The sequence below is a fragment of the Opisthocomus hoazin genome, chromosome 15 (genome assembly GCF_030867145.1).
Source record: "Opisthocomus hoazin isolate bOpiHoa1 chromosome 15, bOpiHoa1.hap1, whole genome shotgun sequence".
Lineage (NCBI taxonomy): Eukaryota > Metazoa > Chordata > Aves > Opisthocomiformes > Opisthocomidae > Opisthocomus > Opisthocomus hoazin.
Window position 1 is genome coordinate 13,246,911 of NC_134428.1, and position 24,614 is coordinate 13,271,524.

The following is a 24,614-nucleotide window of genomic DNA, read 5'->3' on the forward strand; positions in this document are numbered from 1 at the left end:
TTGCACGAAAGCTTCTCTCTCAAGAGCTTGTCGGTGCTTTTCATGATACTCTGCAACCCCAGAAACTGGGGCTGACCCCGAGGATCAAACCCTGGCGGGACGCCAGGGTGGGTACCGCAGCCGTCAGCATCCCCGCATCTCTGCCGAGGCCGGCGGATGGGGCTGGCGCTGGTGACGGAGGCAGCCTGGCAGTACATTGTTCCCAATTCTCATGCTGAAGTCCTGAGATCCCGTAGGCGAGAAGGGCAGAAGCTGTTTGTGGGGAGAGGATCGGCTTTTCATTCAGCTGGATGCACATCGTGGTGAAGTGTGCTGGGGCCACGATCAGCTCAGTGAAGGCACCTTTCTTCATTTTGCAACTTGCGAGGTGTGGCAGAACCCTGCGAGAGACCTTCTCTCTGAATTTGGCTTTGGTTTGGAATTACCCGTAGATTCATCTTTGTTTTCTCCTGGTGAGATTTGGTGTTGGGACTGCTGGCATTCAGTCCCGGGGGTCCTTCACGGCTCTTGCCTCCCCTGCTCGCTATTTAAATTGTGCTGTGCCTGGGCCCCATTATTCTGGTTGGAGATTTGGAAAAAAAAGCCCAGCCTGGTAAGGGTTAGATCTGGCCTAGGCGGTCACTCTGTAATTGCAATAAATTTTGCTAGCATTAAATCCAGACCGAAACCATAAGACTGCATCTGAAAGTCATATGTAAACTTAGATATGCGAATTACCTGCAAATCTTCAAGTTTCGTAATTGGGTATAATGCAGAAGATACTTCACAGTTTTGCTTAATTAGCATAAAATAATAATGTAAATCTTTTTGGTTCTGCCAAAAGGTGGCAGCCTGTATCCTGGCTTCAGGACCTGCTCAGCTGAGGTGGAATGGCTGGAGATGTTGGCTTGGCAAATGTTTCTGTGCGCAGCTCACTGACCCCCGAAGTGGGATCAGTTCAGGATGGATATCGGACAGGAGAAATAAATAAAAGCTCCGCGGGTGTGTTGGTAAAGGAGCCTGAGATTCGCTGGAGGAAAGCCAGTGCGCCGGGAAGTGGTGGGAAGGTCTTGCAGGGCTGGTATCTCTCCGTTCTCATGTCCGGCGGAAGGAGAGCCGCGGTGAGATGGGTGCTGCGCTGAGACACATCGCCCCAAACTGGAGATCTCCGAGGATGTCGCTGCATTGCAAACCCCGCGGTGACGGGATGGGGAGAAGACAACGGCTGGGCAGAGGGTTTCTGCGTGTTTGGGGTACGGAGCCATGCTGGAGCAGGCATTTCTCTGCTCCTTCATGTGCCTGGTGAATGATGCAATTATTACTCGGTATAAAAAGCGTAAGAAGTACCTAAATGCTGCAGATCAGCCCATTTTCTGATGTTTTCCATATGTGGGTCCCTGCAGCCATCCAGGAACTCTTGCCTAGCACTTTGGTGCCCATCTAGACTAGGCATCCTTCGGCCCTGTCCCCAGGCCACCACAGTGGGTCAAGTCCCTGAGGCTGTGCTGGCTGGAGAGCCCTGCCCGAGGTGCCAACCAGCATCCCCTGACACTGCCAGGGGATCTGCCCACAAGCCCCCGTGGGGTGACGACCACAGATTTCCGACTGCTGAGCGTCACAGCCCAATGTGGCCGTGAAGCTGCTGGCAACTGCTGCAACAGCTCCCGGTATGAGACAGTCCCAGGTCCTCAGCAGATTCCCAAAGCACAGGGCGATGGATCTGTCTGGGTGGAATGGCTGCTGTACGAAAACTGGGCTGGGCTTTTGGACCACACTAGGGCAAAAAAAAGCATTAATGCCAAGTTCTTGCCAACAAAATCCCCCGTTTCTCTCCCTGGGGCTTGCAGACACCATTCATCACTTCGTCTGGGCATCCTCCTGCCCTCCAGCTTCTTACTCCGGTGTCCCTGGGGATGCAGGGAGCAGGGCAGGGCAGACACAAACCATCGCCGCTTCTCCAGGCACGCATCCCTGCACGGTTTCCAGCAGCAGGATCACATTTTGAAGCAGCACCAGAGGACACCATCAAATAATCGCTGGCGTTAGAGCAGGATTGCCCCCCATCAAAGGGCTTTTTCTCGCCAGCTACGTTGCAGAGGAAGGGCTGTGGGGAACAGCGCTGCAAGCAGCAAAATCCTCTTTCATTTTGGCTGTGTTTTGTGGCATGGCAAAGATGAGAGACCTGGGGCCTGCTGCGTGCAAAGACTTAATTGAACCTTCCAGGCCAGTTAGAGACAAAAAGACATCAAAGAGGGAAAATTTCACTGTGAATTTCTCACTGAGCTCCTTTAATTGATGGCAGCTTAGTTGACCAAGTCACTGCCTAGGGGGTGAAGAACAAGGCAAGTTGCTGCCACAGCCCTGCTGCTCCCTGTATGGAGAAAAGGGCTTTGCTGCGGAGCCACCATCACTGCCAGAGGGGAGCGTGGACCTCTGCCACCTCTGAACCAGGGAGTCAGAGCTGAGCAGCTGAGGAAGAGAAGAAAGACCTGGGTTTCCCTCCTGGAGACAAAGGCTGTGGGTTCAGACACAACTACAACAGCAACCCCCGGCCCCTACAAGGGCTTATCTGAGCCCCATGTGACACCATCTGGGCAGATGGGGATGGGCTGGTGCTTTGTCACCAGTCTCGGACACTTACCTGGCTCCACAGGATGTGCTGCAAAGGGGTCTCGATGAGACATCCAGGCAGTGGGGTCTGTGAGGGACTCGGCTCTGGGAGATGCTGTGCCTGGTCCTCCCTCCTGCAGCCCTGCCACCATCCGTGCAGCTGGCTGAGCCCTTGCATTTTCTGTGGGAGAAAGAAACCTCAGCAGGGATCTCCTGGCAGGAGAATGAACAGAAGAGGCTGCAAAGGAGATGTTCCAAGCACCTTGACCTTGCACCAGGGACCTAACACCATGGACCAGAAACTCTACCAAGTTTCCCTGGACAAGCTACATTTGTCCTTCCTCCCTGGAAGAGGTTGGGTTTGGCCAAAGAAAGAAGAGTTACTGTTTGCGATGCTGCACTGAAACCCTCATGGTGCCCACATCCCGCTCAGGAGTGGATTTGGGCAAAGAAAACGCTGGCTGTGGGCAGGGAGCTCCTTGTGATGCCTCTGACTGGCACACATGGGGTTGATCGCATGGATCTAGAGCATCCTGTAGGCCAGGTGGAGGTGAGGAAAGGATGCCGTGCCAGGACACAGGCCAGGGCACTGTGACACTGTTTGCATCACTGCTTGGGGCTGAGAAGTTCCCCCTTGGACACATCCAGCTCCTGGAGATGACTTTGGGGCTGGTGGAGAGGCCATGGTACAGTGACATCTGCTAACACAGGTGAAGCTGGGAGCACTCTCAGACGTGGAGGCATTTCGTTCTCCATCTGTGCTCACAAAAACAACTGGACTCAGTGAGCAGACACAATTCTTAAAAATAAAACACCAAACCCTCAGCGTGGTTTGGCAGCAGCCAAGGGGGAGGGAGCAGGTAGACGATCCTTCTCTGTGTGAGTGCTGCCAAAAGTGGAGCATCTACAGAGCTCTGCAACAGGATGTGGTGTTGGCCACGCTCAGCAAACCCTGATGGAGGCTGTGGACGGCGGTGAGGTGTGTTCGAAACTGAAACAGGCCCTTCATCTCTGTGCTTGCTGCCCCACAACTTCCTTGACAACACAGAGAAGGAAAATGCACAAGCGGTTCAGAGCCCTGCTGTCCCTCCGGTGACAGCGGTGGCACTCAGGCACTCACTAGGTGGCCCACAGATGGCACCGGGGCATCGTCAGGGTAATTAATGCAATCACTCTGCCCGAGGAAGGCTCTGTCATCAGTGGTGGTGGTGAAGGCACCAGGTTTGTAGCACATGAGGTCTGGACAAACATGTGCAGCGTGACGGTCCCGGCTCTGCCCCTGCCAGGTCCACAGCACCAGGGACTCTGGTCTCAGCCAAAAGCTGACGAAGGGACCCTTATCTCAACCACAGTCAGCACCACGTTAACTCAAGGTGGGCTCCCACCCACGCTGCTCCTGATGCTTTTCCTCTTCTTCCACCAGGAACATGGATAAAGGCTGAGGAGCCTCAACCGATGCTGTGAGCCGGCTGGGGGGAAGCCCTGGTCCATGGGACGGCCGTGCTGCTGCCAACGCAGCTCTCCTCACCCAGGCATTGCCCATGTCACGGGAGGCCTCTGATGGAAGGTGAGTGGTGGCTGGGCAGCTGGAGATCCATCATCCTGGTGGAATTTCAGATTCAAAAGTGGGACAATGTGGGGCACCAAGGTGTGAGCATTGACAGTAGTTCCTAGTCCAAGGAACTGGGGACCACTGTGCTGACATAAGGAGAATGGCTGTCTCTGAAGATAAATGATCTTGCTCAGACTTTTATCTCTGCACGGGCTTGCTTTCCAGGAGGAAATGTCATTTCATGATTGCGTTCTTTGGTTTCTTTGACTCCAATTTTGATAGCTGCTGCCTTAACCAAGCAGCTCCTAACAAAACAGCCTGCCACAGCTTTGGGATGGCATCATCTCAGGGAGGACTTTGGCAGGTCACTCTGGAGGGCTCTAGTTTACCCCCTACTACCTTCAGAGTCAAATGGGGTGCTGCACTGCTGCCTTTCCCCATCACCCCTGAGCAGCCTGCCCAGGGCTTTTTCAAGACACAACTCTCCTGCTCTCCTCTCCCACAGAGGCTTGGATCAATCGCTACCGCAAGCAGCTGGTGAGGTCCATCTCACCGCAGTTCCTGGAGGAGATCATCTGCTACCTGCGGAAGCTGGACCTCCTCACGGCAGAGGAGGCTGGCCGGGCGCAGGAGGCGAGCTCCCTGCCCGAGCAGGTGAGGGCAGTGGTGGACGTCCTGGCTGGCAAGGGCAGCTACGCCTCGCAATCCCTGCAGACATTCATTGAGACCACCAATTCCCACCTCTACCTTCACATCACTGTCTATGGTAGGCAGTCCTCTTCGGACCCAATAAGGGGTGTCTGCACACATGTCCTGGCTGTGGGCAGTTGCTGGATCACCCCAAGATGTGCACAGAGCTGGGCATCGTTGGCAGCTCCGATGGGAGTGTCCATGCAAGTGATGGTGCCATCTCAGGGTCTCTGCTGGGGAAAGACACAGTTAGGGGGTGACAAGGGCTCTCTGCCATGTCTGAGGGACCTTCCTCCTGACCCTTCGTTGCCCTCAGCACACCTCACTAGGAGTCTTTAATGTCCTCAGTGTCCAGATCACACCAATCACTCCCAGCAGCTGGTCTGGGAACACGGGGATGGGCAGGAGGACGGCTGGGCATCCCTGACCCTATCTGTTGGTGGCTGCCCCAACTTCAGGCTCTCCTTGCAACCCTCTTGGTAGGAGAGGTTTCCTTGGTTTCCCTGCTGGTTGGAAGGTTCCAGCCTTGGCTGGAGTCTGCTCTGAATCTCTCGCAGCACCATCCCCTGCTTGTCCAGCCTTTGCTGGAGGGTTTAAATACACTGTACCAGGGGCCGTGGTACCTGACCCAGGTGAGCAGGTCACGTCCAGAGATGGTCACCAGGTTCAACCAAGAGTCCAACTCATCAAACAAGTCCATGGTGATGAGGGAGGGCTGGAGGTCAAACTGGGAAGTCAATCCATACATCAGGATCAGGTCCAGTGAGGGCAGCCAGGGTCAGACATGGTCCAGTGGTCACCAGGCAAGTGCAGAGTGATGAGGTGCAAGATGAAGGTCCAGATCAACAAGGTCTATAGCAGGTGCAGGCGCAATGGTGCTGTGGACAAGTGCTCCAACAGCATATCTTAGGCAGGGGCTGAAGGCCCAGAGCTGAGCTTAAATGGGCTCCTGGACTGATGGGTGAGGCTAGTCAGGGCCATTGAAGCCTATTAGTGCCCTCAAGACCCTGGCACATAACTTCCTGCCCAGGCGTAAGGGCTCCCTGAAATTTCCCCCTCTGCATGGGCATGGCAGAAAAGTGAAGCAGAATCTCTCATTTGCCTTTGGGGTTATCATCCTCTTCCTCACCCCTGTTTCATTTCCCTCTGTGCAGAACCCATGGTGCAAAAGCACCTGGAAAGCCTCCAAAGCTACTATGGGAATGGCTTGGAGACAGGTCCCCTCCAGCGACTCACAAACCTGCTTCTGGTGGAGGGCTTGACCGATATCCAGCAGAAGGAGCATGACATCCTGCAGATTGAAGCCACCAAAGGCCTACGAAATGTAACCAAAAGCATCCCTCTGGAGAAGCTCTTCCTGCCTCTCTCCAAAGTCAGCATCCCACCTCGGATCTCTGTCACCATTGGAGTGGCCGGAATTGGCAAAAGCACACTGGTGAAGCTGTTTGTCTACACCTGGGCAAAGGGGGAAATCAACAGGGACATCATCTTTGTGCTGCCCCTCACCTTCCGGGAGCTCAACACTTACGAGAAGCTGTCTGCTGAGAGGCTCATCCGCTCGGCATTCCCTCACATCACCGAGCCGAACTGCATCTCAGCAGGAGCTGCCAGGACCCTGCTGATCCTTGATGGCTTGGATGAGTTCAAGACCCCTTTGGATTTTTCCAACACGGTAGTATGCACAGATCCCAAAAAGGAGATACAAGTGGACAACTTGATCACCAACATTATACGTGGCAACCTACTGCAGGAGGCTTCTGTCTGGGTCACGTCACGGCCAACGGCAGCCAGCCAAATCCCTGGCGGGCTTGTTGACCGGATGACGGAAATACGAGGGTTTGGAGCTGCGGAGATGAAGGACTGCTTGGACCAGATGTTCCTTGACAACAAAGACCTATCCAGTCAAGTCCTGCATCACATCAGGGCTAACAGGTCATTACACATCATGTGCACCGTTCCTGGCTTTTGCTGGATTTCTGGCTCCTCAATTGGTTATTACCTAAAAAACAGCACTGATCAATCCCAAGAAACCGTTGTCCCTAAGACCCTATCAGAAGTCTACTCCTATTATTTTAAAATGGCTCTGAGCAGCGACTGGCTGGAAAAGCCAAAAGAAACACTCAGGATCGAGCAAGCGGTGAACAACAGCAAGAAGATAGTGGGCAGCCTGGGCAGACTGGCCTTCTATGGGCTGCTCAAAAAGAAATACGTGTTTTACGAGCAGGACATGAAGGCGTACGGCATCGACCTTTCCTTGCTGCAGAGCAGCTTGTGCAGTAGACTCCTGCTCAAAGAAGAGCTGCAGTCCTTCACAGTCTACTACTTCTCCCACTTAACCATACAGGAGTTTCTAGCAGCTATTTATTATTACACGGCCGCAAAGCGGGCAATATTTGACCTCTTCACGGAGAGCGGGATGTCCTGGCCCAAGTTGGGTTTCCTCAACCACTTCAAGAGTGCTGTTCAGAGGTCGCTGCAGGCAGAGGATGGACAGCTGGACATCTTTGTGCGCTTTCTCTCTGGGCTCCTCTCCCCGCAGGTGAACAAGCTGCTCTCTGGGTGGCTGCTGGTGAAGGATGAGCACAACAGCTTCAGGAGCCAAGCAATCAGCTTCCTCCAGGGCTGCCTGAACACCGACTATGTCATCTCCTCGCGGACAGTGAACACCATGCACTGCCTGTATGAAATTCAGCACACAGAGATCGCTAAGACTGTGGAAGAAGCAATGAAGAATGAAAGCTTGGCCGGGATGCTCACTCCCGTGAACTGCTCTGCCCTGGCTTATCTCCTGCAGGTCTCTGATGTCTGCATGGAGGAGACAAACCTCTCCAACTGCCTCACCTACAACGTCTGTAAGAGCCTGCTCTCCCAGCTCCTCTTCTGCCACAACCTCAGGTGAGTCCCGCTGGGACTGCACTGGGAGAAGCAAGCAGGGACGCTGGGACTCAAAATCCTGGGTGTCGATGGGAGACATGGGCCCACCCACGTTGCCCATCAGCAGAGCATTGCCCTGGGGATGGCACTGGGTCACCATGCTTCTGTGCTAGGAGGGGTTTATTTTTTGCCCTTGTGAAGGGCAGATGTCATGGGGGGGTTGTGTTCCTGTGCAGTCCTTGGTTGTCTTTTCTCCACTCTTTGTTCTCCAGAATGCTTGCTTTTGCTCTTTCCTTGCATCTTCTCCAGGCTGGACAATAACCAGTTTAAGGACAATGTGATGGAGCTGCTGGGCAGCGTGCTGAGCGTAAAGGACTGCCAGATCCAGAAGCTCAGGTAGGACCTGGCCCAGGGCAGACAGGCTGTTCCTGGGGATGCAGAGCAGATCTGGGGGCACCTCAGGAACCAGGGTGAGGGTCCTCCAGGAACGTCTCTCCCACTGGCTCCCCGAGATGCCTAGTGACAAGGAGAGCCCCACACGATCTCCTGTACACAGCTATGGTGACCTTACCCTCCGTGTCCTTGCAGTGACTGGGCAGGCTGTCTCGCCCAGCCTTCCTGGGACTGCTGCCTCCTCACTGTTCCTAAAAATTTGTGTAAAAATCCATGGGTTATCCCAACAAGCTACTTCCCAAGGTCACAGCTCTTTGCTGGACACTCGAGGCTCTGCACGGAACATCTGATGTATGGAGGGGACGGGCTCCTGATCCCCACACAGGGATATGCCTGACCTCAGACAGATGGGTCCCCACTTTCCCCACCTCCCTGCCCTTCTTTGTGGCTGTGTGCAGAGTCCCCCATGCTGCGATCTGAGCTTCCTTTTCACAACACAAATGAATTTTAAGTCTAGAAACTCCCCTTCCACCCTGTCCTTGCAATCCCCTGCCTGATGTCCATCCCAGGAAAGGAGACCTCGGAGCATCCACCACTTCGCATGATTGTACTACTAACCAAATGCTCCCCGTGGCTTTTCTCTGCTCATCCATCCCAGCTGCGTCCTGGGACATACCAGGGTTGCAAAAGCCTCTTTCTCCCCCTGAAAAATACCCATTTTTTCTTTTTCTGGTCAGCTTGGCAGAAAATCAAATCAGCAACAAGGGAGCCAAAGCGCTGGCCAGGTCGCTGCTGGTGAACAGGAGCCTGATGGTGCTGGAGTAAGTGTTTCCCCTTTACCAGCTCCTGCCATGCACATGATCCCTGCTGGGAACCATTCCCCTGGCCGCAGCTGGGCTGGATCCCACGCAGCCTGGGTGAGCTGGGGAGGGTCTCCAGCCCCCAAAGCCACCACTACTACCACTGCTCAAGAGGTGAACCTGACTCTTGTGAACTGCATGCCTGATGTCCCACCTCAGCAGTGCCTGAGATTGTGCCACGTGGAGACATTTGGCTTAAACTGGGCACACGCTACTCTGGCTTTGCTAACCTTGGCTTTTCTGCCCGTCTCGCCCCAGCCTGCGGAGCAACTGCATTGGTCCCACTGGAGCAAAAGCATTGGCTGATGCACTGAAAAAAAATCAAGTCCTCCTCTCCCTGAAGTAAGTCTCAACTTCTGCAGCACCTCCAGGAGCAGACCCCCAAGACAAGCCCCATCGAGCCCTCTCCTGTCCCATTGAGGTTTTCCCCACCTTGAGGGCCAGAAGGTGGGGAGATCCTGGGCACAACCCGCTTTGGCTCTGCGACGCAGCAGGCACCAGTGCAGCCGGCAGAAACCCGGTGACAGGGGAAGCCCTGGGCCAGAGATGTTGGAGTCCTCTTGCCTTTCAGCTTCAGTGGGTCCAGGCTGAGGTTGAGGTCCAGGTCCATCCCTCACAGGGTGCAGGTGCACGGGAGGAGACACCTCCCATGGGAGAAGAGGGAGACAGACCCCCAGGCAGGGATTCTCAGGGGCCAGCCGCCCTTCTCACACCAGGGATGGGGGCAAGCAAACGCCAGGGCAGGCAACCACCACCCTGCACCCCTGCATGGCCCCTCACCCCGCTGCAGTGGCTGCCATGCACGGCTTTGCTCCTCTCTCCTTGCAGTCTGCAGCACAACACCATCAAGGAGGAAGGTGCCACCTTCCTGGCCGAGGCCCTGTTGACCAACCACAGGCTGATGACCCTGCAGTGAGTGACCAGGACCTGCTGTCCCCCTCTCCCAGCCACCCAGCAGACCGAGGTGCCACCAATGGGGCACCCGATATTCACAGATGCCTTCCTCACCTTTGCAGCCTGCAGAAGAACGCCATCGGAGCCCACGGTGCGAGGAAAATAGCGGAGGCGCTGAAGCGGAACTGCAGCCTGAAGGAGCTGATGTAAGAGCAGCACAGCGCAGAGGGACGGCGATGCCAGCACCACATCTCCCGGGATCCACGGGCAGGAGTGATGGGCAGGGGCTGGGCCATGCGATGCACGCAGGATGGACTCTGCTGGCTTTGCGCAAGAGGGTTGGTGTGGGTGGAGGGGGGAAAGGACTGCAGCGCTGCTTTCAGTGCGACCCTGTGGAGATGCTCTCCATATCTCCAGGGATGCAGGGAGCCCCATAGAGAACCGAGACGCCAAGTCTTCCCTCCCGCAGAGGCAAGCGGCAGGTCTCCAAGCCCTGTGGATACATTAAAAGCTGTTTCAGCTCAAAACCAACATGCAAGAACAGAGGTGTATGTAGGTTGGAAATGAGACTGCAGCAAGTTCATGCTTATTGCTGGAGCAGAAAGAGCCTGGGGGAGACGAATCCTTTGCTGGCAGATCTAAGCTGGCTGCAGCGTGGCTGCCAGTAACGCCTGCTCTTCCTCTTGTGTCTTAGACTGTCCAGCAACTCGATAGGAGACAACGGCTCGGTTGCCTTGGCTGAAGCTCTGAAGGTGAACCACAGTCTGCACAGCCTCGAGTAAGCCCTCGCACCATGCCTGGTCCCCTGCTTGCCCAACAGAGCCCAGTCCAGCCTCCTCACGCCAGCAGCACCTCCCTCCCTCTCCAGGCTCCCTCCCCTGCCCCTAGAGCCCCTCGTACCACCCCAGATCCACCCCACATTTCTCCCACTCCGTGTCCCATGGAGTGGCACAGGGCCATGTGTGCTCTGTGCAGGCTGAAGCACTGTGCAGCAGCCGCAGGCAATGCCGGCAGCAGCAGGGCTGGCCTTGGCTTCACCAAGGGAGCACTGAAGAAGTTAATCTTCAACCCAGATGACAATTTTTTTTCTGCTTTTGGAGCACATCGGCAGCTTCTGGCCTTCTCCCTCTCTCAAATGTGATGGGAATTGTCTAACAAGGAACGTAACAGGCTGGGGCCTGGCAGAGTCACGGTGGGATGGTGCAACCTTCACCCCCCTTGGGAACGGCAGCCAGAGGGGACCATTCCTCCCACCCAGCCAGAGCAGGCGGCCAATGGCTCCTGGGGACAAGCTGCTGTGTCCTGGGTCTGTCACTGGCTTCCAAAGGTGTGACAAGGACCCAAAGACTGCAGGAACTGCAGCCGCAGTGACAGCCGGCTGGGGACATGGCTGCCCTGACATGCCAGCAAACCCCGCTGCCTCTGCTTAGTGGGGCTGGTGCTGCCGTGGTGAGAAGGAGATGCTGATCCTGGCCTGGCTGCTCCCAAATTTGGTCCTTTAGCCTTGGCTCCACGCTGTCTCCCATGGCTGGGAGATGCCTTTTTCTCAGTGAAACAGGCAAATGGGCACATTTCACCCCAAACACGACCCCGCAGCCTACCTGCGATGCCAAGCCTGGCCCGCCCTCACACCTTCCCCCGTTTGTCTCAGTCTCCAGAGCAACTCCATCAGCAGCGCCGGGGTCACCGCGCTGACGGCGTCTCTCTGCTCCAACAAGGGACTCATCAACCTCAAGTAAGTGACAGTCCCTCTGGCCACCCTGGCCAAGAGCTGCTGCCAGGACACAGGATGCAAGAATTTTTCCTTGGCCTGGTGGTTTCCACAAGTGCTCTGGGATGCTGAAAGCAGCCTCTGTCCCTCCTCCGGCTGCAAGCATCTTCTCTGCACCAGTTCAGCCCTGTCTGGCAATGAAATGACGGCAGCAGGGATGGGAGGCTGGGAAAAAGCCCCGATGGCATCGGTGCTCACAGCTGTGGGATGCGCAGGGAATGGAAGACGCAGAAGCTGATGGGGATGCAAGCCAGCCAGACTGCTGTGGCAATAGATGGTTTCAGCCCTGGAGTGGGGGGTGAGGGGGGCTGCAGGGGGGAGCAGGCAATGCCCTGCATCTGCTGCTCCTCCCCACCCCTGTGTCTTTCCCCAGCCTACGGGAGAACTCCATCAGCAAGGAGGGGGGCCCCGCCATCGCCCGTGCCCTGCGGACCAACTGCACCCTCAGGAAGCTGGAGTAAGTCCCACGGGCCCCAGGACAGCACCCACGCTGCTGCGTGGTGTCGCTGGACTTGTCCCAAACTCTGTGTGCATGACCTGCGTCCTCTGTCCCCTGCCTCTAGCTTAGCGGCGAACCTGCTGTATGATGAAGGCGGCAAGGCCATCGCTTTAGCGATGAAAGAGAACCGGGCGCTCACGTCCCTCCAGTGAGTTTCCCCTTAGACCTGGGTGGTTTTGAAGCCCCTGCTTTTGAAGACACTGCTCCTGGACCTCAGCCCATCCAGGCTGTGAGAGCGGGTCACCCTTCCATGAGACGTGTGCCGTGCCATCCCGGATGGTCTTGCACAGGGGTCACCTCCGGCGCTGCACCACACCGGATGGGAGCGGATGGGTGCTGAGCCTGCAGGGATCGGGGCATCCTCGCAGCCCCGTGCTTCACCTCCTGTTGTCTCCGTTTGCAGCTTGCAGTGGAACTTCATCCAGGCAAAAGCTGCCACGGCCCTGGCACAAGCACTACAGTCCAACAGCAGCCTGGCCAGCCTCGAGTAAGTGGGGACATGGGCGGGCAGGTCCCAGGCAGTGTCCTACTACTGGGACCTGCCCAGGGACTCTGCCCTCACGCTGCTTCAGGGGAGGTGGCTTTGCCTGCTGTCTTCTCCATGCACTCCAGTCCATCCTGTGCCCCTATTGCGTGTCCGTGGCTGGGGATCCTGTAAGAGCCCAGTGACCTGGGGACCTCCCAAGCCGTTTGGGAAAGCCCGGCACACACTGCCCTCTGCTCGCTGCCGGCCTCCCTGCTCCCAGGTGCCCGGGCCGCAGGCAGACGCAGCACTTGCATGTCTTAGCTTGCAGGAGAACGCCATTGGAGATGAGGGAATGGCCGCCCTCTCCGCCGCGCTGAAGGTCAACACAACCCTGGCAGATCTCCAGTGAGTATCCAGGCTGCAGCAGGGCTCTGGTATCACAGCCTGTCTAATTAGCTTCTCTGATTAGCACACCACAGCCACCTCACAACATGCGCTGAAGGGTCCTTGTTCTCTCGTAGCCTGCAGGTAGCTTCAGTTGGTGCAACTGGTGCCCAAGCCCTGGCAGAAGCTTTGATGGTTAACAAGAGCCTGCAGATCCTGGAGTAAGTGCTTGGTGGGGCTACCAAGTCCGCATGTCTGCGACACCACTCCCTGGGGGTGTCCAAGACCCTGGTCCTTAGCTCAGCACCACTTTCACCCTTGCACCGTGTCCTACCAGACTTGGCTTGCCTGTCCCTTGACTCTCTGGTGTGGGGCCACCTCTCCACCTCCTCCCCTCACCCATGCACACCATGGGGCTGGTCTGGGCTGTCCTTCCTCACTGCCTGCCTTCCTCCGCAGCTTGCGGGGAAACTCCATCGGCGTGTCAGGGGCCAAGGCAATGGCTAACGCGCTGAAGGTGAACCGCAGCCTCCGCCGGCTGAAGTAAGTACCCCCCTCCCCGGGGCAGGAAAAAAAAAGAGCCTTTCCAGACCTTCCTGGAGGGAGCAGCAAGGGGATGGCCAGGCCAGCAGCTCTCAGCAGGGCAAACCCTCGAGCTGGTGGCTTTTCCCAACGCCCACGGTGTGCATTCCCTCCTGGTGGCCATGTCTCCCTGGCCAGTGCTCTCTGACTCTCTCACCTCCCGCAGCCTGCAGGAAAACTCCCTGGGCATGGACGGAGCCATCTGCATCGCCACTGCTCTGAAGGGCAACCACGGCCTCACCTACGTGAAGTAAGTGGCTGCTTGACGGTAAGGCAGGGACCGGGGAGACCACAGGAACCATCAAGGGACCTTCCCCACCGCTGGCACAGTCCTGGCTGCCCTACAGGGACCTCCCCAACGGCAAGGGGGCAAAGCACCCTCCTCTCCTCCTGGCATGATAGCCACCATCCCCGCACAGCTCCAGACCCCACAGCTCCTCTCTGGTGATGCTCCCCAAAAGCCAAATACTCTCCAAAATATCACAGGGACGGGCTGGATCAGCACCTCCAGCTCTGTAGGGGCCTTCTCCAGCTTCTCACCTGGCTGCCTCTGGGCTCTCAAACCCAGAGTCCTTGTGACTGGGGTCCCAGCAAGGGCTCCTGGATGGTGCAGATGATGCTGGATGCTGGTGCAAAGCTGGGAAGCGTCTCTCATACCCACCAAACATCCTGCTCTGCCTCATGTCCGAGTCTGAACTCCTCTTCTCTTTGCTCCCAGCTTGCAGGGGAACCACATTGGCCAGTCGGGAGCCAAGATGATCTCCGATGCTATCCGGACAAACTCACCCGACTGCGTTGTGGATGTGTGAGGCTGCCTAGCTGCAGCAAGGAGGTGGCCTGGTGCATCCCTTCGGCCAGTGTTCCTCTGCAGGTAGCTGCTCGGCCCCTTGCCCGCCTGTCTCAAAGAGGAGAACTGGGGCAAGGAGAACTCCTGAGCTCCCTGGCACAGCCCAGGAGGACCCGGGGTCTCCAGATCAGCAGTGCAGAAGGGTCAAGAATCACTGGTGTTGAAAGCTGAGGGATACGCAACCATGTCCCCATTCATCCAGGCCCTGGGGGAGCTTCAAGGAATGGGCGAAATGCAAACAGGAGGGAGGAGGGGGCCGATCCCACATGCCAGCCCTTCTTGTTTTCATGGGTGACCGCTGGTGCAGTGACCCCCTCCTGTGATCTCCGCGGGGTTACAGTGCTGTGCTCAGACCCTGCCCCGGACTGGGGCACATCCTGACCGCCCCAGAGCTCTGCTCTCGTTCCAGCTCAAGTCGCTGTGGGCAAACATTGCGGCACCCCAGCCAGGGCTCTAGGTCTCTGCTCCCTGTGCCAGCTCTTCTCCCTCTAGTTCTGGCAGGGATCCCAGGAGAAGCGGGTGAAACACAGGCAGGATTCACAGCAGCCCCTTCTCACCTGGCTACATAGAGCCCAGTGCTTCAGGCTCCCGCTGAAACCCGAGAGAGAGACGAGAGGTTTGCCATCTCCTTGCTCAGATGAGAGCGGTGCTTTGGATCTGGGCACTTCAGAGCAGGGTTCGAGGCAGCGAGTGCAACCTGTGCCGTTTGCCATGCCCTCAGTAACAGGGTGGTGCTGGACGAGCACAACTGAAGCGTTTGGTAGCGCTGTTCGCTATCAAAGCCTCTCAGAAGAGACAGGCATCCCAAGGCGCAGGAGTGGAACCATCTAGACAGACCTTGGGAAGCAAAGAGCCCTCAGGAGAACAGGAGGAGGAGTGGGAGGGCGTTTGTCAGGGGAACAGCACTGCACGAGGACGGGCTGTCTCCAGCACGCACGTCTCGGTGCTACACTAGCACTGCCTTATCACTAAGTCGTGCTTCTCCAGTACAGGCTGGACTTTCTGGGTCTCCTGCTATCATTGGTGACAAGCTGTGTGACCTTGGGATGTGTCTTCCCGACAGATCCAACTGCAGGCAGTGTCCTTCTCTAGCAGGTCACCTCTTGGGCAGGCAGCTGCTGAAAGCCAAGGTGCCAGCTGATGCCCTCGTGTGTGTGGCAGAGACCCCGTGTCTCTCCAGAAGGTGCCAGATTTGCAGGTGGACCAGTAGCCAAACTATGCAACCCCCTGAAACCCCTGTCCAGCCACTGTCGCCTCTCCCCACTCCACCCCAGCCAGAGCCCACCCCGAGCCATGCTGCTGCAGTTAGGGCAGCAAGTGACTGCTTCAAGGACCGCTGTGGGCTGACCCTGGAGAAACGCTGGGCTGAGCTGTGAGATATGTACATACTTGGAAATAAATCGGTTCCTAGCTCACAAGATGCCTTGTGCTGCTGTCCTCTCTTGGATGTGGATCGTTACGTGTGATGTTTGGGGTGCACTGTGCTCCACTGCCTCGGCTGCAGACCCCAAGAGCGTGACAGGAGGTCTCATGGCTTTTCTGTGAGATGTTAGGGGTTGGTGCACGCTCTCCAACAGGATAAGTGATGCTGAGTGATTTAAGCCCTACCTTTCTCACCATCATTTCCAGGCAAACTGAGGCTCAGGTCCAGCTCTGCCCAAAGCCTGTGTCTACCCCTGAGCTGAAACGTTACCTGGAACACCAATGGAGAGAGAGATCAACAACCCCAAGACAGCTCCCATGCCTTGGAGCTCCAGGAAACAAGGGGTTAACAACAATTTGAAACATATTTAATCATCTGTCCAGATATGCACATACCTAGCTGTAAACAAACACTTCTGAGCTGAAAGCATCCAGTGCTTGGAGAGTGCATTTCCACTGGCACCGGGTATGAGAAGCTGCAACACAAAGCACGGCTGCCCTAAAAGCTGTCTGGCTGCGCTAAAGGGGTAGGTAGCAGTGCTGCCTGCAGGGGCTCTGCTTCTGTGCACACAAGGCATTAAGTCAGCTTTCCATTTCAGCCTACAATATAGGAAATAACATAGAAAACTGTAACACTGAAACCGCAGCCCAGACTCAGAGACTAGGCCCAGTCTCATGGGAAATTTGTCTCATGGGCTGGATATATCTCAGCACGCAGGGAGGACCAGAACAGATTCCCTGCATAACATAGAAAAATGTTTTAAAAACAGGCCCTAAAATGAGGATGTTCTCATCCCTTGGGAGAGGGATGCGGTGAGCACACGCACTTTCTCACTGGCTGGCACCGGACCACCTTCGTGGCTTTGCAGCAGGCCCCCAGCACTAAGAACACCGTCTTCTGTGTCTGCCTGCTTTGAAGGGAGGTGAAAAACACCAAATAACTTCATAGTGTGCAAGAAGCGTCCTAACTGTCAGCCAGTTCAGCTCAAGCCTGTACGACTGCGCACATTTCAGTACATCACTGCACCCACGTGTCCCATCACTACACAAAAACTGGGTTGTATTTACCTGTAAACTTTTGTGCCACCTTGATGTGACATTTCAAGCTCTGAGCTCTGCTGATGGGTAACTGCCTTGGTTGTGAAGGTCCCACCCTTTGAGCCAGAGACACGCAGAGGTGAAAAAGCTCTTGGGTTTTCAAGTAACTCACATGTATTCCTTCCTTCAGCACAATAATGGAGGGGTGGGACCCGACTCTAGATTTGAGACGGGGGCAAAACCAAAGTACTTTGCTGATGAAAAACAGGGAAGGACTGGAGAACAGCCTGGGCTCTCCTCTGCCCTAATGAACACACATCAAATGAACTCTTTTGATCAAGCACTGATTTCTGCTCCCATGAAGACAACTACAATGCTAAGGCAGAGCAAAAAGCAAAGAGACCACACACTACACAACCTCCACCTTCTGCATTCACCTGAATACACTTTTATTGATGGCATCAATATAACTTGCTGAACAAAAGCCCAACTTTTGGCCCATTTGAGTGCCTAAATCTCAGTCCGCCCCAGAAGTACCAGTATAATTAAAGGGCTAATTTCATACGGATTTAGTTACAGTGCTGTCTTGCACAGCTGCTCTCAGCACACTCCAGCACAGCCCACGGAAGTCTGAGAACAATTCCCACTGACTCAGCCGAAATACTAAGAGATGCCGCACTGAAGGTGGTATTTGAGGACCCCTTCACTAGTTTCCTACTCCCTTCGTGCAACTGGTGCTGCTCTTTGTGGAGGCAAGCCCTTGATTAAGTAAAGGACATGTTTAGGATAAATAGATTTAAGCCAGATTTAAAATTAATTTGTGTGTTCCCAGAGTAGCTTTTCATTCAGTTTTATTAAGCCAAAAAAATCTGTTTGGACATAATAAAATGCAGGGAAATCAAGCACACGATGCTCACTGGAGTGCGACTTCTGGCACTGCAGTGCATGAGGGCCAGTTCTAATGCAATTATGGAAATAACTGCACTCCACATTACTGTGATTCTCATTACGGATAAACTGCTCATGCTTTGCGAGTCATAAGATTGGCAATCTGAATTTAATTTTCAAGTTTAATGAACATTATTTACCGACTCCTGAATTCATGCTGACAAGCACTTTTCAAATGGTAAGATATTAGTTCCCGGCCTGCGCGCTCTCCAAAGTTGATACTTTCAGATGCCTCCTGGTCCTGCTACTAAAGGGTCAGAAGTCATTATCACTCTCCTCTAGTGGCTCTGGCTTCCTTGCTCGGTGACTGGATTTGCTTGGGGAGATTTCCATGCTGTCGTCTTCCATATCATCCTCCTCCTCATCTTCATCCAGGTCAATCTCACTATCCCCTGAGTCCTCCTGCAGGAAAACAAACAGAATTCATGGTCAGTTCAGTCCTCAGATGGAAAAGCATCTTTGCCAGCTCAGAAGTAACGGATGGTGCTGCTGGCTGACGTTACATTGCTTCCTCCCCTGTGCTCTGTGCAATCACACATCTGGGGGCTACAGGGAAGGCTCTTTGTCTGGACTGGTATGGATCCAGATTTGGACTCGCTCTGGGGAGCAGCAACAGATTCTGCAAGAGCTTTTCTTTCAGCTCAGGCCGCTGTGCTGCTGCCTGCCCAAATCACGAAAGGTCAGAGCTCAGCTGCCCCTGGGAGCTAACGGCCCACATGGCTTTCACCAGCAGCTCCCCACTTTGCTAGACAGTGGCTGCTCCATTCAACTTACTGCAAACCTCCTTCTCCACTTGACGGGGCTGACAAAAATGAACTCCCTGACTTCTGCTGAACCTATGGCATTATAAACCTTGCACAGTGTTTAACTTTAAAGCGATACCTATTGCGAGACCAAAGAATCAAGGCGTAAAAATTAACTACAGGAGAGAAACCCACCTGTGCCTTGGTGATGATCTTGCGCACGCCTGGCCGTGCTGGGGCAGATCTCCCCTTGGAGAATCAGAGTGGAAAGAACAGGAGAGGCGTAGCAGGAAAAAAAAGAAAGTACAAGAACATAAAAGAGAAAGTAACCAGAATGGGAGAAGGGAAGAAGGCAGCAAAGCCAGGCACAGCTCAGGCATCATGTGCCAGACCACAAAAGGACAGCGGCTGGGCCTACAGCTGCTGGCTCTTGGGCAGGCTGAAGCCCGCTCTCTTCTCAGCTCCACAACCTGATCAACTCTTTGAGGGGTTCAACCTGGCCTCATTAGTTTCCTTCCCTGATCTCAGACACGTAGATGCCTGCAGGGGGGTTCCAAAGCAAGCCTCTCAGCCCTAGTGCCTGCCGAGATGCTGCACTAAGAGCGCAGAGCCACGAGACCACTGAAGTGGCGGCAGTTGAGGGCCATAAGAGGCTGAAGGCCTTGGCCTTCCACACCTGGATATGCTGGGGCTGTGCCAACAGGGAGACATGGGAGAAAGTGGCTAACAGGAAAGTCCAAAGCAAAGAGAAACTGCAGAGAATGACTATCTAAATCTGGAAAGAACATGGTCAATCAAAACCAGGCAGCACCGTGACTAAGGTTACAACGTCTTCACCTACAGCACTGGCACTCCTGACCCTACCCAGAAACTGGTTTGGGCATAAATCATTTCCCAAAAGGCAACAAACAGCCTAAACCACATCCAGTCCAGCAGAAGCAAACAGCAGAGCATGGTCTGCGAGTTCCTTTCCAGAGAAAAGGTGAGGATGGGCAGAAAGAAGGGCAGCTCATCCCCCTCTAGCAAGAGATTTAATTCCCTTATCACTACAGTGCCTCCAGGTCTCTGCAGTGAACACTTAATAGCAAAGGTATTTTCTCTCTTCTGGCACTGCCTGGGGGAGAAATCACCTGCCCAGAGCTTTGCATGGCTAACCTAGCAGGGTCAGACAGCCACGGCGCATGGCTTTGGGATCTGGTGGTAAACATTGGGACTTTCCTACTACTCTTACGTCCTACAGAGGTGCATTCCCCCACCCACTTCCCCCCATTTTAAACCTTCTTGGGACCCTGGAGTCGTGCTAGCTCACAACTTGCCCATTAACCTCCGCTTCCTGATGCAAGCCAGCCTGCTCCCTCAGGGTCTGGTGTCTGTAAGCGGCTTTTGTGAAGGGATTTCTCAAAAAGCAAATTCTTTGTTTCAGAGCAGCTTAATTTCTCTGCCACAAAGGCAGCAGAAGGCAGGGCAGTACTGAGAGAGATGGGTAACCCCCAGCAGCACAGGGCTTCTTACTGAGCCCAGAAATCCCAGCATGCCCTCCTCATCAGGACAGGTAGCCCTGGGTGGGGTGTCTGCTGGACAGCGAGACAGAAAGGCTACATCTACACTAGGATATTATTAGACAGCACAGGTTCAAATACAAGTTCACAGTCATCACGGTTTATAAGTGTGTGTATCATTTCCTAGCACACTTCTGGCCTGTGCGAACTAGCAGTCTCCAAAACAATATTCCAGCACCACCTGGGGAACAGGACATCCCCACATTACTCCTGGTCAGCAGCTTGGATGCAAGCACCGTTTTGGAATGAGGGGAGAGCTTACTGTATGGATGCAAACTGCACCACAGCAGCTGGCTTCAGCTTCCTAGTACAGATGTAACCACTTACGAGTGCCCAGAGGCAGAGAGAGATTGCCCACATGTGCCAAAGGCTGAGCACAGCAGTCAGAACAGGTGCCTGCTGTACAAACCTGTGTGTACCTGGTTAGCCACTGTCCGCTCATCAGGTCAGCCGAAACCAGATGCAAAGCCAGGAGCCATGGGACAGCCTTCTCTGCAAGGCAGGGATCCCAAGAGGCACAGCTCGCAGCTCAGCTCTCATCCCTGTCCCATCAGCTGGAAGACTGATGCTGTGTGTTGGTACAGGCCACTCGGGGCTCCAGGGAATGTGATTTTAGAGCAATGCAGGTGATTCAGATCCTTGCATCTCACCCCTGCTACACTGCACTGAGCCCCTCTTCCCAACACTCTGCCCCAACAGCTCAACAAAACAGCATTCCTGCAGCCTATGAGCTGCTAGTTATACACCGCAGACGGAGTCAAAGCACAGGGCAGTGCACAGAGACTCTAAGAGCAAAAGAAAAATAGGGAAATATGTGTCTGTGCAGATGAGAAAGCAGCCAGCTGGAGGAAAGGAGGAGAAAAGCAGGCCCGGGGCATGAAGATTCACCGGATACACCGGTGCTTTTCTAGCTGAGGAGAGGGCTGTCATTCTAAAGCACTGTCAGAGAAACTCTGCAGGCACGTGGGATGGTTACTTACATCGTCCTCTGTGTCTCCACCCTGCATTGTTCCCACAATCCGTGCGCCAGCTCTTCCTGCAAGAGCAAAGAGAATCACCATAAAGTCTGGCTCATGGTTAACACCAAGGGAGATTAAAAGATGCAGTTCAGGATTTAACTTTCAGAGGACTAATCAAATGGTAGTGAAGGGACGAGATGCCAATGCATGTAAAGTCACCCCCCTTGTTAAGCCTCAGAGGTCAGGAGAAGGTAGGAGATGGTAAAGCCCACAGCAATTTCAATCAGGATGGTATTTCCAGAGCTACCTTATGCCAGTATGACAGTTCTGATAGGACAAGAGGTAATTACACATTTAGAAACAGGAAATTCTACCTGAAACCACTTTTTTTTTTTTTTTTTTTTTTTTTACTGTGAGGGTGGTCAAACACTGGAACAAGCTTTCCAAGAGAAGTTGTGGAGTCTCCGTCCATGGAGATATCAAAAACCCAACTGGATGTGGTCCTGGACAGCCTGCTCATACAGGAGGTTTGAGCAGAGGTGCTGGACTAGATGATCTCAAGAGGTCCCTTCCAGCCTAAACAATTCTGTGAACTGGCATATTCCTTCCTCTGCACAAAAGCCCATCTTTTCCACGTGGCAAGCCTTCTATCCTTTAGAGAGCTCACTATGCTCAGAATCTTTCTGATATTCCCCTAGGGACTGACATCTCACAGGAATCCTAGGCAGTGCCAAGGCAAACCTCAGGAATTTCTTGCTGAAAGTTGGACGTGTAGGTCTGAAGAGGGAGGTGGAGATCTCAGGGTTGCAGGGAGTTCACTGAAAAGGGAGAGTACACTCACACCTTGCTTTTGGCTATGTAGAGGCCATATGAAACAGGGAAGGTGCTAGCACGGTCTCCTTTGCTAGAAGCGAACCTGGAAGGTGCCAGGAACGGGTACAGCAGAGTTGTGACGGGGGAAATCCTGTGTGTGGGCTGACTGGGTGACTCAGCCCTGCTTCCTGCAGCCACCAGAAGTCACTCGGCGCCAGCCGGATGCCTATGTAACAGTCCTGCTGTGACCATCACGCTTCACCACCCGTTCATCTTCTGTCATCACTAGTTTTCTCTATGTCAAATATGGATTCTCCCAATCTAGACAAAATCTGGTTGGTTTTTTTTAGCATGAAAACAAAGCAACTTTAAAATATATCCTGTCAAACCTCTTTTATACCTCCCAAAGTACAAAGGAAGACAGGTCCCTTCCATCCCTTTTGCAGACTGATTCGGCTTAGTTGTAGCAAAAAGCTGGCTAGCTCAGCCAGCAGTTACCAAAAAAACCTTGCTGTGTCAAGGCAGGTAATCTAAAGGATGTTACATCTTTAAATAAAAGTGGTCTCCTCTATCCGTCTAGTTATTGATAACAAAGGCAGCTGAGATGGAATTATAAGACTCCTGGACAGAAGATCTCTCTTCAAGCTTTAGAGACATTTGCTCTAATATACTCTAGACTAAACTATGTAAATTCAGAGACAATTACCACTGACATCATTAGATGACCACAGAACCACATTTTTTGCCCAGCCTACAGATGGCTCCAAGAGTTTAACTGCAATTTTACTACACAGAAGGCTCAGCATAAAGTGTTAGATAAGGAATTATTGCTTCAAAGGAGAAAGCAGCAGGGAACTCCTAAAATCTACTGATAAGATAAAGCTGAATATAAAAGAGTATCAGAATATCACAAGGAGAGCTGATGAAATAGGATGGTTCAAAAATGTCAAGGGAAGAGCTCAGAGAATGCTAAGAGGTCTGCAGGATGCTGCTCTTCCATCAGTGGAAACAGTAAGGACATCTTATGGGCATATCACTGCTTATATTTGGAAAAAGACAAGAACCAGGTACTGCTCAGACTTTGATCCTTACATCAGTTTAAGCCAGGAGCACCTCTTTGAACTGTGGGATTAGCAGGACCAGGTCCTGTGGCAGGGCCCTGGGACACTCCCAGGAGACAGCCCAGGATACAGAGGGCTTGGAGCTTCAGGCTGTCACATCAAAGCAGATTTTCCACACCGGTAGAAGAGCTTCTGGGACAAAGGCATGAGCATTATTTTAACTTTCAGATGGTAAACCCCCAAGTTTCCATGTGTAGGAGCAAGGAGCAGCAGATGGCTGCGGTGCACTTCCATGTGTACCGGGGGGGAGGCAGGAAACAGAGGAGTCGTCTGCGCAGGACAGGGAGAGCTGGCAGGTACAGGGGTGTTTGCCACTTGAAATTTGCTGGGTTCAGTTTAGCTGGGCTCAGATTGCTGTGGCATTAGTGCCTCACTGCTCTGGCCACAGAGGCTCATGCAGCTTCCAAGCAGGTAAGAGCCTGTTACGTGTACTTACAGATAATGTGGATTCAGCTGGGACAGGCTGTACAAAGTGATAATTAGGTAAAATGCTAGTAATGAACAGACTGTAATTCACTGCACCTTTGGATTCAAATCTAATCTCTGCGCACCGCCACAGTTCATAGCCACTGAGCTATCAAAGAGCAGAAGTGAACGTGCATCCACGATTTTAAGCCTGCGAGCACTTGCCATTTTTCCTCTGCGTGTGACGCTTGCCACTGTACTAACACGTGAAGCCGCCTACAATGGATCCACAGGACTAGAATGATTTAGGTCTTCTTGCCCAGCAGTGGGTATCTGTTAACCCTGTGTCTGACATCCAAGAAGCGACACTTAACCTGAGATGTTAGGGCAACCTACCATGATGGGAAGGTAGATTTCCAGCTGCAACATTTTGCTCCCAGTTTGGAGATCTGCGTTCAGCCTCCAGCTCTTAATGCAAATTCACAGCGTGAGCTGAGACAAGACACCTCCCCTCCCTCCACATCACCTCGGCACACAGAAAATTGGGATAAATCTTTTGCCTGGTCTTTCTGATCTGCATGCCCTCTGGGCACTGCGTACTTAAGTGTGAGCCCAAGGCCCTGATCTCAGCAGCATTTTCTAGCATTGCCAAAGCACAATGACTAATTAAGCACACTACAGGCTGCTGCCCAGGATGAGCATACTCCTATTTCTTACACTCTCCATGAAAAGGAAATTTGCTCCGAAGTGAGTCACCTGTCTCAATCCCACATTTCAGACCTACAATCTCTCCTCCTTCTCCACCAGGTCCAGTGTGGCAACGGCCATAACACAGGCTGAACGTGTACAGAAACACCTCCTCCCTCCCAGGGAGCACTTACATTTGCTGACACAAAACACGCGGGCAAAGGACAGCTCTGCCAGGAGCAGATGCCGAGATGGTGGGAGGAAGATCTATTTCAAGTTAAGACAAATTAATTTCTGTGAATTCCAAGCACAGCCCCTTTTCAGTGTTTCCACACATACTTGGCTTCTCCCCTTTCCCCAGCCACATGAGCCTGGTAATACTGTCCAGCAGCTGCTATATCACAAAACTAAAGACTTCACAGACTCTTTATGTGGGGGGCAGGAATCGGCAGAGATCCACACAGAAATACAAAAAAATGAGAGGAGCATCTGTATCAACTTCCCCCCTCCCCAGAGTA

The 24,614-nt window shown here is 53.7% G+C and overlaps 2 protein-coding genes across 9 annotated transcripts in view; one reads left to right on the forward strand and one right to left on the reverse strand.

Annotated features, from left to right (window-relative positions):
- Positions 1-4,116: 4,116 nt before the first annotated feature.
- Positions 4,117-15,759, forward strand: NLRC3 (NLR family CARD domain containing 3). 2 transcript variants are annotated; one of them, XM_075436366.1, is made up of 18 exons: positions 4,117-4,156; positions 4,647-4,907; positions 5,986-7,726; positions 8,015-8,101; positions 8,836-8,919; positions 9,217-9,300; positions 9,787-9,870; positions 9,975-10,058; positions 10,547-10,630; positions 11,504-11,587; positions 11,997-12,080; positions 12,187-12,270; positions 12,526-12,609; positions 12,910-12,993; positions 13,110-13,193; positions 13,432-13,515; positions 13,721-13,804; positions 14,273-15,759. In XM_075436366.1, exons 1-18 carry the CDS (start codon positions 4,150-4,152, stop codon positions 14,361-14,363), a joined length of 3,279 nt encoding a protein of 1,092 aa, XP_075292481.1. In that variant the 5' UTR covers positions 4,117-4,149; the 3' UTR covers positions 14,364-15,759. The 2 variants fall into 2 exon arrangements, with proteins under 2 accessions (XP_075292481.1, XP_075292480.1); XM_075436365.1 differs by having other exon boundaries at positions 4,647-4,795.
- A 1,523-nt stretch (positions 15,760-17,282) lies between these two features.
- CLUAP1 (clusterin associated protein 1) overlaps positions 17,283-24,614 on the reverse strand; it is a 71,070-nt gene continuing 63,738 nt past the window's right edge. For 6 of the 7 annotated variants that reach the window (XM_075436360.1, XM_075436356.1, XM_075436359.1 and 3 more), the window contains 3 exons: positions 21,092-21,147; positions 18,748-18,801; positions 17,283-18,211 (listed from right to left, as the gene is read on the reverse strand). In XM_075436360.1, the coding sequence (XP_075292475.1) occupies positions 18,065-18,211; positions 18,748-18,801; positions 21,092-21,147 (257 nt within the window). In that variant the 3' untranslated portion in view covers positions 17,283-18,064. The remainder of the gene's footprint in view (positions 18,212-18,747; positions 18,802-21,091; positions 21,148-24,614) is intronic. The other variant, XM_075436361.1, reaches the window with a different exon arrangement.

Excerpts from the sequence above, each read along its gene's own strand:
- NLRC3 (XM_075436366.1), top strand. Across the intron at positions 9,871-9,974 it reads CACAGGCTGATGACCCTGCA|CCTGCAGAAGAACGCCATCG; the intron begins GTGAGTGACCAG and ends TCACCTTTGCAG. Across the intron at positions 12,994-13,109 it reads ACAACCCTGGCAGATCTCCA|CCTGCAGGTAGCTTCAGTTG; the intron begins GTGAGTATCCAG and ends GTTCTCTCGTAG.